This window comes from Salmo salar, chromosome ssa06 (genome assembly GCF_905237065.1).
Source record: "Salmo salar chromosome ssa06, Ssal_v3.1, whole genome shotgun sequence".
In the NCBI taxonomy this organism is placed as follows: domain Eukaryota; kingdom Metazoa; phylum Chordata; class Actinopteri; order Salmoniformes; family Salmonidae; genus Salmo; species Salmo salar.
This window is the reverse complement of record NC_059447.1, coordinates 66,879,269-66,893,891: the sequence shown is the minus strand read 5'-3', so window position 1 is coordinate 66,893,891 and position 14,623 is coordinate 66,879,269. Positions and strand designations below refer to the sequence as shown.

Sequence of the window (14,623 nt, the reverse complement as noted above, 5' to 3'; positions counted from 1 at the left end):
TCTGAGAACAATGAAACGGGTGCGCGCATGCACGTGAAGAGGCCATTTTACATTTTCAGTCTTTGAACGAAAACAACGACTCCCGGTCAGAATATTATCGCTATTTTACGAGAAAAATCGCATAAAAATGATTTTAAACAGCGTTTGACATGCTTCGAAGTACGGTAATGGAATATTTTGCATTTTTTTGTCACGATACGCGTCCGCGCGTTACCCTTCGGATAGTGTCTTGAACGCACTAACAAAACGCCGCTATTTGGATATAACTATGGATTATTTGGAACCAAACCAACATTTGTTGTTGAAGTAGAAGTCCTGGGAGTGCATTCTGACGAAGAACAGCAAAGGTAATCCAATTTTTCTTATAGTAAATCTGAGTTTGGTGAGTACCAAACTTGGTGGGTGTCAAAATAGCTAGCCTGTGATGGCCGGGCTATCTACTCAGAATATTGCAAAATGTGCTTTCACCAAAAAACTATTTTAAAATCGGACACCGCGATTGCATAAAGGAGTTCTGTATCTATAATTCTTAAAATAATTGTTACGTTTTTTGTGAACGTTTATCGTGAGTAATTTAGTAAATTCACCGGAAGTGTTCGGTGGGAATGCTAGTTCTGAACGTCACATGCTAATGTAAAAAGCTGGTTTTTGATATAAATATGTACTTGATTGAACAAAACATGCATGTATTGTATAACATAATGTCCTAGGAGTGTATTCTGATGAAGATCAAAGGTTAGTGCTGCATTTAGCTGTGGTTTTGTTTTTTGTGCCATTATATGCTAGCTTGAAAAATGGGTGTCTGATTATTTCTGGCTGGGTACTCTCCTGACATAATCTAATGTTTTGCTTTCGTTGTAAAGCCTTTTTGAAATCGGACGGTGTGGTTAGATAAAGGAGAGTCTTGTCTTTAAAATGGTGTAAAATAGTCATATGTTTGAAAAATTGAAGTTTTCGGATTTTCGAGCGCCACGCCCTATCATTGGATATTGGAGCGGTGTTCCGCTAGCGGAACATCTAGATGTAAGAGGATAAACTCGTAGACAAATAAATAAAAAAGATAGACAAACAATAAACACATTCAATTATAAAACAGTTCTCAACAATAGAGAGAGAGGGAGAGAAGAGAAAATAGAGAGAAAGAGAGAGTGAGAGAAGAGAGCGAGAATAGGTGTGTGTGTATGTATAAGTCCGTATGTGTAAGCAAGCATGTAGTTGAGTACGTGTGTGTTCATATCCACTTCATAATGTTCAGATATTTTAAACAGTTCCCATACCTTTTTTTTTCTTTCGTAAACTGAAGTCTTTTTTTAGCACAGTCTTTCCCACAACGACGGCAGGTGTCTGTAGTACAGCCAGCTAACACTCGCGGAATCCACGCAACAACAAAAAAGGAACACAAACTTGCAGTCCCAGCCGTAAAGGCTAACCGCGTTGTGGAATCCTTAGTAACAAAACTTGAGTTCGGATTAAAATCGATTTAATGAAAATGTTTTATGTAAACAACAAACCGAGTGTAGACAGTAGTGTCCTGTTGCGCGCTCTGATGACGTCTCTCTCTCTCGTAACGTAACGTATAGAGGTCTTGAATGGCAGGAAGTTTGGCCCCAGTGATGTACTGGGTCGTACGCACTACCCTCTGTATTGACTTGCGGTCGGAGGCCGAGCATTTGACATACCAGGCAGTGATGCAACCAGTCAGGATGCTCTCAATGGTGCAGCTGTAGAACCTTTTGAGGATTTGAGTACCCATGCCAAATCTCTTCAGTCTCCTGAGGGGGAATAGGTTTTGTCTTGCCCTCTTTACGACTGTCTTGGTGTGCTTGGACCATGATAGTTTGTTGATGTGGACACCAAGGAACTTGAAGCTCTCAACCTGCTCCACTACAGCCCCGTTGATGCGAATTGGGGCTTGCTCGGCCCTCCTTTTCCTGTAGTCCACAGTCAGCTCATTTGTCTTGATCACATTGAGGGAGAGGTTGTTGTCCTCGCACCACACGGTCCTCAACCAACTCCATGAATGTCCTGGCCTGAAGTTTGCAGTTTTGTCTATAAAACACTATTTTGCTCAAAATGTTTTTCATTTCACCCTTTAGTGTGTGCAATGGTGGAAAAGGTACCCAATTGTCATACTTGAGTAAAAGTAAAGATACCTTAATATAATTTGATAGATAAAAAATTCTGCTTCATTGAAGGTCCCTAAGAACACAGTGGCTTCCATCATTCTTCAATGGAAGAAGTTTGGAACCACCAAGACTGCATTGTTTGTAATTGATGTCTTAGTGTTGGAGTATACCCCTGGCTGTGTTTACATTTAAAAAAATGCAGGAATTGCCTGTAGAACTCTGAGACAGAATAGCTAGCCCTGATGGCTGAGCTATGTACTCAGAATATTGCAAAATGTGCTTTCACCGAAAAGCTATTTTAAAATCTGACATAGCGATTGCATAAAGGAGTTCTGTATCTATAATTCTTAAGTATTTCGTCAACGTTTATGATGAGTAATTTAGTAAATTCACCTGAAGTTTTCGGTGGGAATACATTTTCTGAACATCACACGCCAATGTAAAAAGCTGTTTTTTGATATATGAACTTGATTGAACAAAACATGCATTTATTGTATAACAATGTCCTAGGAGTGTCATCTGATGAAGATCAAAGGTTAGTGCTTCATTTAGCTGTGTTTTGGGTTTTTGTGACATATGCTTGCTTGGAAAATGGCTGTGTGATTATGTACTCTCCTAACTTAATCTAATGTTTTGCTTTCGCTGTAAAGCCTTTTTGAAATCGGACAATGTGGTTAGATTAACGAGAGTCTTATCTTTAAAATGGTGTAAAATAGTCATATGTTTGAAAAATTGAAATTGCATTTGAGGTTTTGTATTTCGCGCCACGCTCTTCCATTGGATATTGGCGAGGCGTTCCGCTAGCAGAACCCTAGATGTAATATTAAATTGTGACAAAATGAACAGTGAATTATTCAAAGAGAGAATGTAATGTGTTATTTCAGAAACAATCTCCATTCTTCATGTTAGCTGATTAATCCATTTACACAGTAATACTCTTATTTAAACACTCCCACACCAAAAAACAATAATCATGTTTTTCAATATAATACTCAACAATCCCGATAAAAAGTTCAAATACCATATAGTTCAGAATGAATCGCTTTGTGTTAGACATAACCACTAATGACGTCACTGAGAGTTGGGGTCAGATCTTAGTGGCAGTCACTTCAAGGTCACACTCAAGGTGTTAGCTACTGTAACCTAGTGCGTCAGCTGATGATGTGCAACAACGCCTTTTGATTGTCAGATTATTTCATAATAATCACATTTGTTGCATAGAGTTAAGTGTTGAAAGTCTCTGATGCACCAGTAGTGCTGGATGTTGGAGCTGCTGAAACGTTGAAAACGTCTGGAACAATAGGTCAAACAATGGCACTACATACAGTTGTAGAAGGGCAATTTAATGTGAAATTCTGCCCAATTGCCTAAGAGTATTGCTTTATACTATAGACTTACTTCTCCTCCGTATCCGGAAAAAATCCCAAACCACTTGACGATGTTGCAGCACTTGGTCTGAAACGAGAATATAATATAAAACATTCAATACTAGCCTAAAGGTAGTAAAGTTCCTGACATGTTCAACACAGTGATAAATACAATAAAATTGTCATATGAGTAAGCATAGACAATAGTGTAATAAACCTGTTGTCGTCAGCAACAATTTTTTTAAATTTATAACATGTTATACCTAATTATAAACATCATAATATAACATACTATATTATGCAGCCGTGTGGTTTTGAAAAAAGCCCTTACCCTTGTGCGGTTGGAGGACACTTGTGACCTTCCTGTCAGAGCTTCCCGGATCTGAAAGCACAGACAAGGAGTTCATCAAATATATGAATTGTCAGAACACAGCACATTCCAATACATACAGTAATATGAGGGGTATCAGTAAGTGTCAGGAACATACCTTTTTGTCCAAAAGTGTTCCAAATACCAAGATGAACAAACCCTTTGAATGATAACATGGTGACGGATGGAATTACTACACCAAAGTCCAGTATATTTAATTGTAAACATTCATCCAAATCTTAACTTAGTATAACAAGCCATTGGGAATTGAATGCATTAAAAAAAAAAATCTTTCAAGTCAATTGGATTTCACTGAGGAACAGTTAATTACTAGTGTTATTTAACTGAGCTAAATACCTGTAATGAATTGAAGATTGCAAACACAATATGGATTCCTAGATTGTTTGGTGTAGTCATGGTTCCTACTCTTAGTCCCCAGGTAGTACCAAAGAAGGGAGTCAGAATGGCCAGACACCTGGCGATGACCACCAAAGCATTTCTCTCATCTGGCTGGGTAACATCCCCCACACCTCTCCTCAGCATTTTGAACAGAACCACAATCAGGATCAAAAGGTTGATGACCACTATGGTCAGGGCAGGGATCACAAAAGCCCCGTCAATACCTCTAATGTATTGTTTCCCTGGGGCTGTCACTGTGATAGTTATGACAGCAATGATGAGGGGAGCTCCATAGCCCAAAGAAAAACTGATGGCCAACATTGCTGGTTTAGACATGTGAGAGAAAACCATGACAGTCCGGTAGAGCAGCAAAAGGCCTGAGACCAGCATCCAGATAAACAGAGCCAGGTAGAAAAAGTGGATGAAAAATGTTGCTGTGGAACACGCAGGTAGATCTTTTTCTTCATTTTCGGAAATTGCTGCACCAATAATGAACCAAATGTCAGCGTTCAGTACGTCAAAACTGAAAGTCACATTCTTGATTGTGCCATTCCCCTTCACTAGAACCACTTTTCTGTTGATGGTGTTGACCCTGTTGTTCAGACTGCTGCTGTTTTTTGCAGGTAAAACATTCTCCAAGGATTCAAATGTTATTATGGTGATTGAACTGAAGGAAGCTTCAGATGCCGGTATGTCTATCAGAACAGATGAGTTTAAATTGAATAAGTTGTTGACTGTGGTTTTGTTGAAAAAAATTATTGCCGTTTCTATGTCAAAAAAGTCATCGGTAAGGAAATTGGAAATTGTTTCAACGGTGCCCAGAAAGGGTGAGCTTTCGTTTTTGTTGGGGTCGGTGTTTAGAACACCCCAGGAGGCTTTTGCTGCATTGGAAGTAAGTACACCTGCCGTGTCCAGGAAATTCTAGAGATCAAGATAGAAATCAGAATTCGTACAGGATTATTGAAATCCTAATAAAAATGATGCTGTATGTGCTCTAATTCAACTTTTAAGGGTGTAATACTAAATTAATATTATAATATCTTTGAATGGAGTGTTTAAAAATGATTTCAAGTGATGCTGTTGATGTCAACATACCTTCATCAATGGTTTGTTTATTGGGGTACTTCGGGACACATTTGCAACATTTTTTTGAATATTAACAATAGTAGAAATAGTTGCAGGTGATGCAACTATTCTATCTCGGAGGTTAAAAGTGCTGTTGCGGATTCTTTCCAAAAAGACTGGAAGACCAGTCCCCACTAAAGCCTGTGTGGATTTAAAGTGATGAAAGAAAAATAAAATACAAATGAATTTCAGGATTGACGCTATACACAGTACTGTAACAAAGAAATACCATCGTTACTAAACAATTTTTATGTAGAGTATATTTTATATCCAGTAAAAATTGTTAATATGTTAACATATTACCTGAGATAAAGAAAACAGGTTTTCAATTTCTTTTAGGACACAGTTGTCCACCCGATCTGAAAAAAAGCCATTTTCTTTACAAATGGCAGTCTTTTCACCCACTTCATCCGGTTTGCAGTAACCTACAACTTTCTCATCAACTTGTCCATTGCCAAAGATCGTATCATTCAAGCAGGTAAACTCTGGAGAAAAATGGAATAGGATTTGTGAAATCATGACGTGAAAACATTACTCCACATATACCTTAAATATATAAATATACAATATTTAGAATTGTAATTTTATAGATATTACAACTGTAGATTACATGTCATGAATTATGTGATAACATGAAGGCGAATTTAGCGAAATTCTTGAGACAATATTTTTGAAGCACACCAGAAATGCAAGAAAGTGAACAATTAATCTAAAATCAACTGACATGTACTGCTGCCACAGTTTAAACTGATCTAAATACTTTTTTGAATGCATTTCAGGACAAATAATAACTAACTTTGTCCACCAAATCCACCAAATATTAACCTAATCAAGTACTTACTTGTTTTATATTTTTCTCCAAGTGTTGAGACAATATCCTCTTTTGCTTTGGCAATTTCCACATTATCGACAATTGTTGTCATAACAGTAAAATCTGCAATAACACTTCCCCTCCTATTAATTAGAGAGAAAAATAGCAGCAAACATATCCACAAATGAATTTCATGCATGTGTACATCAGCAAAAATAGCCCATACACACATTGTATAACATCAACCCAAAGTCCTTTTCATTTCAAAGGGATACTCTTGTCTCTGGGGCATATACTGAAAATGTATTTATTATATTGGACATTGTGGGACACAATTTAAATTGTTAGTATTTCAGCTTTGCTTAGCAGTCTTCAATTCGTTACATTTGTTCAACAAGTATTATTTATCCCTCAAAATCACTAGGGATTGAAATTATACATTATGCTGAAAGTTGAGAAATTGGCTAAATTTAAGGAGACATTTACTATTTGCATATTCAAATTACTAGCACATGAAATGAAGGCTTGAAATAACATAAAATGTAAAAGATTTTGAATAGAGGTAATAACACAGAGGCAAAACTTACTTCAAGCTATTTAACTTTGCTGATATGAAGCCTTACATGTTTCTCTTATATATGACTTTGATCTGTGTGAGACAGTGAATTATTATTGATCAAAGTGATTTAAAATAAAGACTTGAAAAGGACATGAAATGAAAGCTCTCTGAAGTAAACCAGAAACGTGTTGGTGTAACGCTTACTGTAGTGGTTGTGGAGTCAGGCGCAGGAAACAGGAGTGTTTGCTATCGGGCTTTAATGAAATGCACCGTCTAAAGAATATACACCCAAGAAACAACAACAACAGGGTGTAATCCAAAAACACGTACCACTACTCAAAACACAGTGAACAACAGAAATAAGCCCGCACACAGAACAGGTGGGGAAACGGGCTTAAATACCTAACTAAACACTAATGAGACACAGGTGAAACCAATAAAGACAAAACCAACAGAAAAGGAAAAAGGGATCGGTGGCAGCTAGTTGGCGGTGACGACGACCCCCGAGCGCCACCCGAACAGGGAGAGGAGTCACCCTCGGCAGGAGTCGTGACAGTTGGTGAATGGATTTATCAAATTAAATTATGGTAACACTTCCAAACTGGTTTCAAGGACTAGACGTAACATATAGATGTAGGATCTTAATTTGAGCCAGTTTGCTACAGCAGGAAAATAATCCTGTGTCAACAGGAAATGTGAATTTTTATGTGGATTATCATTAATGGACATTTTTGTAGGGGTTTATACAAGTCTGAAATTTCAAAGTGGAAAGTAAAAACATCAGAAGCCTTTTCAAACCACAAATATATAAGTTCTCCTGCTACAGGGTGATCAAATTAAGATCCTACTTATGTAGTACATGTAAATCTGTGACACTCAAATTAGTATGATATGTAATGTTTGGTATGGTTACATAATGCCGGGCGTACACGACATGACTTTCAAAATCCCAACATCTCTGAGCCTTGTGGTGGCTAATTTCTGCATTACCAAATGAGGAGAGTTACAAACTTCACACACCAGTCAGAGATATACTTAAACTACGTTTTTAATAATTAATAGTTTTGCAAAAGCCCTTGACTTTCAATGATACACTATCTCTAATGAACCATTGAAAAGTGACTACACAAAAGTACAAAGAGCTTTTATAGCCAAGATGCACCCCTTCAACGTACATGACGAACCACAGATCTTAGGAACAGTTCACTAAGGTTAAGTTTTGTATGAAAGATATCTATAACACATAGCAGACAGCAACTGCTGTATCAACAGTGTTCATTGTATAGACCAGTGTCTGGTCCTCCTACTCCAAACTGGAACCGTCCCTCCCTGGTACGGTATAGAACAGAACCATTAGCTCATGTCCTCTGGAATGCCCTTTAGGCGTTATTATCAAAAGACATCGTATATCTCCTCTGTCAGTGCTATCTCATAGAGGCCCATCCTCAGTAAAACACACACACATACACACACACACATATGTAGACAATGTTCCATTCTGTCCTCTTCCCTTTCTGATATTCTGCATTGCACCAGGAACATGTAAAAGACAACCCTGACCTCTCCCCTCTCTGGGCCCCAAGTGACTGAGCCCCAGCTGAGGGAAAAGTGCAACTGAAAGACACCAGAGTCCAAAGGGATACATTCCAATGACAATTATCTCACATAAGCATATTATGCAAATAAAACATCTTAATTATCTATGTTACCCAACTAATTCTGATTCATCCGCCACAGCCTCTCACATTAAACGACAGTCTTTCCTGTAGTTTTGTGTCTTGACAAAGTAGTGTTGCGCACACTAAACAATGTGGCACAGATGGTCATACACTACAAGATTCTTTACTTGGTTGTGAGGATTCTCTATATCACACTGTCTCGCCAAAACTATGATGTGATGATGTGATTGGATTGTTAACGTTTGACGTGTCTTTGGGGGTACCATTAAACGGAAGATATGTTTATCAATTAGCTCCCTGTAATTATTATCACGCGATTAAACTGATTAATCGTTTAATTGTAATTAACTAGGAGATCGGGGCACCAAGGAGAATATTCAGATTACAAAGCTATAATTTTCCTAATATAACTTTCCTGTACTATTATATTCTATTATAGTATAGGTCGATTATCTTCTAAGTTTAAATGGTGTATTTACCTCTAGTCCAGTCTCATTCCAAAACGTCGTAAATTGTTGTATCTGCACGAACCCAGTCTTTACTAAAATCATCCATACATCAATTGTCTTAAAATCATTTATTTACTACACTAAGTAATTAACAGAAAAACATACAAACAGTAATTATTGTCACAAAGGATTGGTATCGGAATGTGCCCTACTGGCTAAACAGGCTGGTCGGCCTGTTGAACAATGGGTCATAAATGGTCAGCTGAGAAGTTTACACAGAGTTCATTAACAATTGACAATTGAAGGCTCACTCATTCGGGAACAATTGCAATCAATATATATATTTACGCTCAGTGTGTCGTTCTGATTCTTGTTGGAGAGTAGTTCTGTTGGGGAGTTTTGTCCGCGTTCTCTCTCTCTCTCTCGGTTAGAATGGATCTTTCAGAGCTACATTCATTAATGTCGTCATCGAATGGTTGCTTCGTTGGTCTTCGCGTTCAATGATATAATTTACTTAGCTGCAGACTAATAATTAATATCAAAAACTTGTTCTTATTCTGTCAGTATCGATAGTCTAAAAGTTAACCACGTGGTATGGTTCACTTTCAGTAGAGGAATTAGATGGTAGAACCTATGTGGCCACGGAGTGTAGGCCTGGTCTGAGGAAATGTAAATCCGGGGGTGTTTTATAGTGCCCATAGAACAGCTTGTCAAATGACGCCTGGTCCTGTATGGGTGTTGGGGGCATGCCTATGACTGAGTTAGATTTGGTTACAGAAATACAATTCTATCACATTACATCAGTACATAGCATCTCAATGTCTTACAAAAGCTTTATCCTTATTAATACATTCTATACAACCATTATGGTGCTATTATATAAACAGTTTTATGGTAATATGGCTATATTGTCTCTTCTGAGTATCACAAAATTGTACCAAGCGGATTAGTTTGTAGCTGGATTCTTCACCAATCTTCCATACCTTCTCCAGAACACAAAATGTCGCTTGGCTCTCCAATTCTATGAGTTGGAAGAATTTCCTTTGTCTCTCTATGGGCCATGTGGCCAGAGACTTTCCTGGAATTTTAGAGTTTTTACGACCCTTTACACACAGGGTGGATTGTGTGCAAAAGGGAGGGGTCAACTGTCCTCCCTGTACCAAAAGAGGCCAACGTCATGACACGTTGTTAGGACGAGCTGTGGCTCAAAGCAGCCTCATAACCGTTTTCAGTCAGACATTCATGTTTGCCATACAGAGTAAAAATATTTAGCCAATCCATTTTGAATGGAATAACATTGTTTGTGAACTTCAGAGCTGTAACGATTTGACATGTTGCTACCAACCTTATTATATCGCCAAAATGAACCACTTGTTCACAAATATATTGTTATCATATATTAGTGTTATTTAACACTGTCACTTTATTTAACATTCTAAATGATTTAACCTTTTTTTCAATTTTCTCCTAAAATTACATACCCAAATCTAACTGTCTCTTGCTCAGGACCTGAAGCAAGGATACGCATATTCTTGATACCATTTAAAAGGAAACACTTTGAAGTTTATGAAAATGTGAAATGAATGTATGAGAATATAATACAGATCTGATAAAAGATAATACAAACTAAAAAAACATGTGTTTTGTTTTTTGATTTTTGTTCCATCATCTTTGAAATGCAATAGAAAATGTTTTTTCCGATTTCTGCCACCCGATGGCAGCAGTGCGTGTGCAAAGTTTCAGATTGATCCAGTGAAAAATTACATTACTGCACAATATTTTGTATCAAGTCTGCCAGAAGTTTGCCCAAATGTGCCGAAATGGTCAGTTGATACATTTTTAAGTACATAACTATAGATAACATACAAAAAAAGCTATGGTCATACAAAATGTAAGTTTACACATTCCCAGGAATGTCATACATGATGGATCATTAGCTTTTACACAAACTTTTACACATCTAGATGGCCGGGCGGAGTTGGTTTGGAGCCAGAGACAGCAGTGGTGTCAAACTGTGGACCCCAGTTCCTACATTTGAATATGAAAAATGGACTTTATCAAACAAACTATGCTACATTTTATCTCTGGGACCCTCAAGATGACAAATCAGAGCAAGAATACTGGATGTAAGTACATTATTTACCTTCAGAGGAGAATATATCAAACCAGTTGCCGTGATAAAGGTTTTTGTTGTTTTACACTCTCCTCGAACAATAGCATTGTATTTTTTCACTGTAATAATTCATGTTAATTGGACACTGCAGTTAGATTAACAAGAATGTATGCTTTCTGCCCATATAAGACATGTTTATGTCTTGGAAAATTGGCTGTTGTAATGCACGTCATTCTAGCTCACATTAGCAACAAATGTCCCGGTTTAGGGACACCCATCCCGTAGAGGTTAACAGTTTAAGAAACTTCAAAGTGTTTCCTATCCAATGCTACCAATTATATGCATATCCTGGCTTCTGGGCCTGAGTAACAGGCAGTTTTCTTTGGGCACGTCAGTCTAGCGGAAATTCAGGAAACTAGACCCTAGCCCTAAGAAGATTTATTTTAAGACATGAAGGTCAGTCAATACGGAACATTTCAAGAACTTTGAAAGTTTCTTCAAGTGCGCTATGATGAAACTGGCTCTCATGAGGACCACCACGGGAATGGAACACTGGGAGTTACCTCTGCTGCAGAGGATAATTTCATTAGAGTTACCAGCCTCTGAAATTGCAGCCCAAATAAATGCTTCACAGAGTTCAAGTAACAGACACATCTCAACATCAACTGTTCAGAGGAGACTGTGTGTATCATGCCTTCATGGTCGAATTGCTGCAAAGAAACCACTACTAAAGGATACTAATAATAAGAAGAGACTTGCTTTGGCCAAGAAACACGAGCAACATTTGTCCTTTGGGCTGGAGTCCAAATTGTAGATTTTTGGTTACAACTGCTGTGTCTTTGTTAGATGCGGTGTCGGTGAATGGAAGATCTCTGCTTGTGTATTTCCCACTGTAAGGCATGGAGGAGGAGGTGTTATGATGTGGGGGTGCTTTGCTGGTGACACTGTTTGTAGATTTATTAAGAATTCAAGGCACGCTTAACCAGCATGGCTACCACAGCATTCTGCAGCGATATGCCATCCCATCTGGTTTGTACTTAGTGGGACTATCATTTGTTTTTCAACAGGACAATGACCCAACACACCTCCAGGCTGTGTAAGGTCTATTTTACTAAGAAGGAAAGTGATGGAGTGCTGCATCAGATGACATGGCCTCCACAATCCCCCCATCTTAACCAAATTGAGATGGTTTGTCGGACTGCAGAGTGAAGGAAAAGCAGCCAATAAGTATTCTGCATATGTGGGAACTACTTCAAGACTGTTGGAAAAGCATTCCAGGTGAAGCTGGTTGAGAGAATGCCAAGAGTGTGCAAAGCTGTCATCAAGGCAAAGGGTAGCTATTTGAAGAATCTCACATATGAAATATATTTTTATTTGTGTAACACTTTTTTTGTTACTACATGGTTCCATATGTGTTATTTCATGGTTTTGATGTCTTCAATATTATTCTACAATGTAAAAAATATAAAAAATAAAGAAAAACCCTGGATAGGTAGTGTAATTCAACTGAAAACATTCGAGCATAACACAGTATTACTTCTGTGCTGATAAAATGCCATTTACAGTACTCTAACTAAACATGATTTTACTCTGTTGTGTGATTCTGCCTCATCTGCACTGTTCTAGGTGGTGAATTGTTGATTATTTTTTTCACAATATTCAAATAATACAGGGGGTTAGGAAAGCAAACACTTGGCCTGGGGTTGTCCAGTGGTCTTGTGCTGTGGTGGAATGTCTCCCCATTATGCTTGCACCAATCCAATGCTTTTAAACAAGCCTTTTTTCCTTTTCGTAGGCCATCGTCATTGTAAATAAGAATTTGTTCTTAACTGATTTGCCTAATTAAATAAACATGAAAAATTAATAAATTGTGAACACTTCTGGATGAAGGGTATTGGAATGCAGCCTATTTCTTTCCCCACTCTCCCATATATCAATTTGTCACCCCAGTCCCCTCTTGCCATTAACCTCTTACATCTAGACGTTCCGCTAGCGGAACACCTGCTCCAATCTCCAATGACGGGCGTGGCGCGAATTACAAATTCCTCAAAAATCAAAAAGCTTCCATTTTTCAAACATATGACTATTTTACACCATTTTAAAGACAAGACTCTCCTTTATCTAACCACACTGTCCGATTTCAAAAAGGCTTTACAGCGAAAGCAAAACATTAGATTATGTCAGCAGAGTACCCAGCCAGAAATAATCAGACACCCATTTTTCAAGCTAGCATATAATCTCACAAAAAACAAAACCACAGCTAAATGCAGCACTAACCTTTGATGATCTTCATCAGATGACACGCCTAGGACATTATGTTATACAATACATGCATGTTTTGTTCAATCAAGTTCATATTTATATCAAAAAACAGCTTTTTACATTAGCATGTGACGTTCAGAACTAGCATTCCCACCGAACACTTCCGGTGAATTTACTAAATTACTCACGATAAACGTTCACAAAAAACGTAACAATTATTTTAAGAATTATAGATACAGAACTCCTTTATGCACTCGCTATGTCCGATTTTAAAATAGCTTTTCGGTGAAAGCACATTTTGCAATATTCTGAGTAGATAGCCCAGCCATCACGGCTAGCTATTTTGACACCCACCAAGTTTGATCCTCACCAAACTCCGATTTACTATTAGAAAAGTTTGATTACCTTTCCTGTTCTTCGTCAGAATGCACTCCCAGGACTGCTACTTCAATAACAAATGTTGGTTTGGTTCAAAATAATCCATAGTTATATCCAAATAGCGGCGTTTTGTTCGTGCGTTCAAGACACTATCCAAGGGTGACGAAGGGTTACGCGCCCGACGCGTTTCGTGACAAAAAATGTCTAAATATTCCATTACCGTACTTCGAAGCATGTCAACCGCTGTTTAAAATAAATTTTTATGCTATTTTTCTCGTAAAAAAGCGATAATATTCCGACCGGGAGTCGTTGTTTACGTTCAAAGACGAAAGAATAAAAACATGGGGTCGCCTCGTGCACGCGCGCACCAGTCTCTGTACTCTGATCGACCACTATCAAAATGCGCTACTGTTTTTCAGCCAGGGCCTGCAAAGCCACGATTCAGCTTTTTGCCGCCTTCTGAGAGCCTATGGGAGCCGTAGGAAGTGTCACGTAACAGCAGAGATCCCTTGTTTTGGATAGAGATGATCAAGAAGGCCAAGAAATGGTCAGACAGGGTACTTCCTGTACAGAATCTTCTCAGGTTTTGGCCTGCCAAATCAGTTCTGTTATACTCACAGACACCATTCAAACAGTTTTAGAAACTTTGGAGTGTTTTCTATTCTATATTCTAGTTTCTGGGCAGGAGTAATAATCAGATTAAATTGGGTACGTTTTTTTATCGGGCCGTGAAAATACTGCCCCCTATCCATAACAGGTTAACACCTCAAATCCAACAAACCTGTAGTCACGTCCCTAATTCCACCTCCCTTTCACCCCCCAACCACCCCTTCCATCCATTTCATGCACTTCCTGAGTTCATCAGGCTAGCACTGGAGTAATATAATCACATTTTTGGATTCTAATCAAGATTCTGACTCAACTCAACTATGCTCTCACAGTTCAAGGACAAAGAGGAGAAACCTAAACCTGTCAAGCAGGTGTC

At 38.2% G+C, this 14,623-nt stretch overlaps 1 protein-coding gene and 1 long non-coding RNA gene across 2 annotated transcripts; both read right to left on the bottom strand.

Annotated features, from left to right (window-relative positions):
• Window positions 1–3,315: 3,315 nt before the first annotated feature.
• On the bottom strand, window positions 3,316–3,555 carry LOC123743557 (uncharacterized). Its single transcript, XR_006770414.1, has 2 exons — window positions 3,525–3,555; window positions 3,316–3,417 (listed from the first exon to the last, which is right to left on the bottom strand). It is a non-coding gene; the product is annotated as an uncharacterized lncRNA (long non-coding RNA).
• A 64-nt stretch (window positions 3,556–3,619) lies between these two features.
• On the bottom strand, window positions 3,620–5,521 carry LOC106607881 (adhesion G-protein coupled receptor F1-like). The gene is made up of 5 exons (XM_045719525.1): window positions 5,358–5,521; window positions 4,221–5,183; window positions 3,982–4,023; window positions 3,825–3,875; window positions 3,620–3,637 (listed from the first exon to the last, which is right to left on the bottom strand). The coding sequence occupies exons 1-5, from the start codon at window positions 5,361–5,363 to the stop codon at window positions 3,620–3,622; spliced, it is 1,080 nt and encodes a 359-aa protein (XP_045575481.1). The 5' UTR covers window positions 5,364–5,521.
• Window positions 5,522–14,623: the final 9,102 nt, after the last annotated feature.

What these genes read in the sequence shown, in the direction of transcription:
- LOC106607881 (XM_045719525.1), bottom strand. An exon ending in CAATCTTCAATTCATTACAG is followed by an intron (nt 4,024 to 4,220) that starts GTATTTAGCTCA and finishes TATCATTCAAAG; the next exon opens with GGTTTGTTCATCTTGGTATT. An exon ending in GAACACTTTTGGACAAAAAG is followed by an intron (nt 3,876 to 3,981) that starts GTATGTTCCTGA and finishes CTGTGCTTTCAG; the next exon opens with ATCCGGGAAGCTCTGACAGG.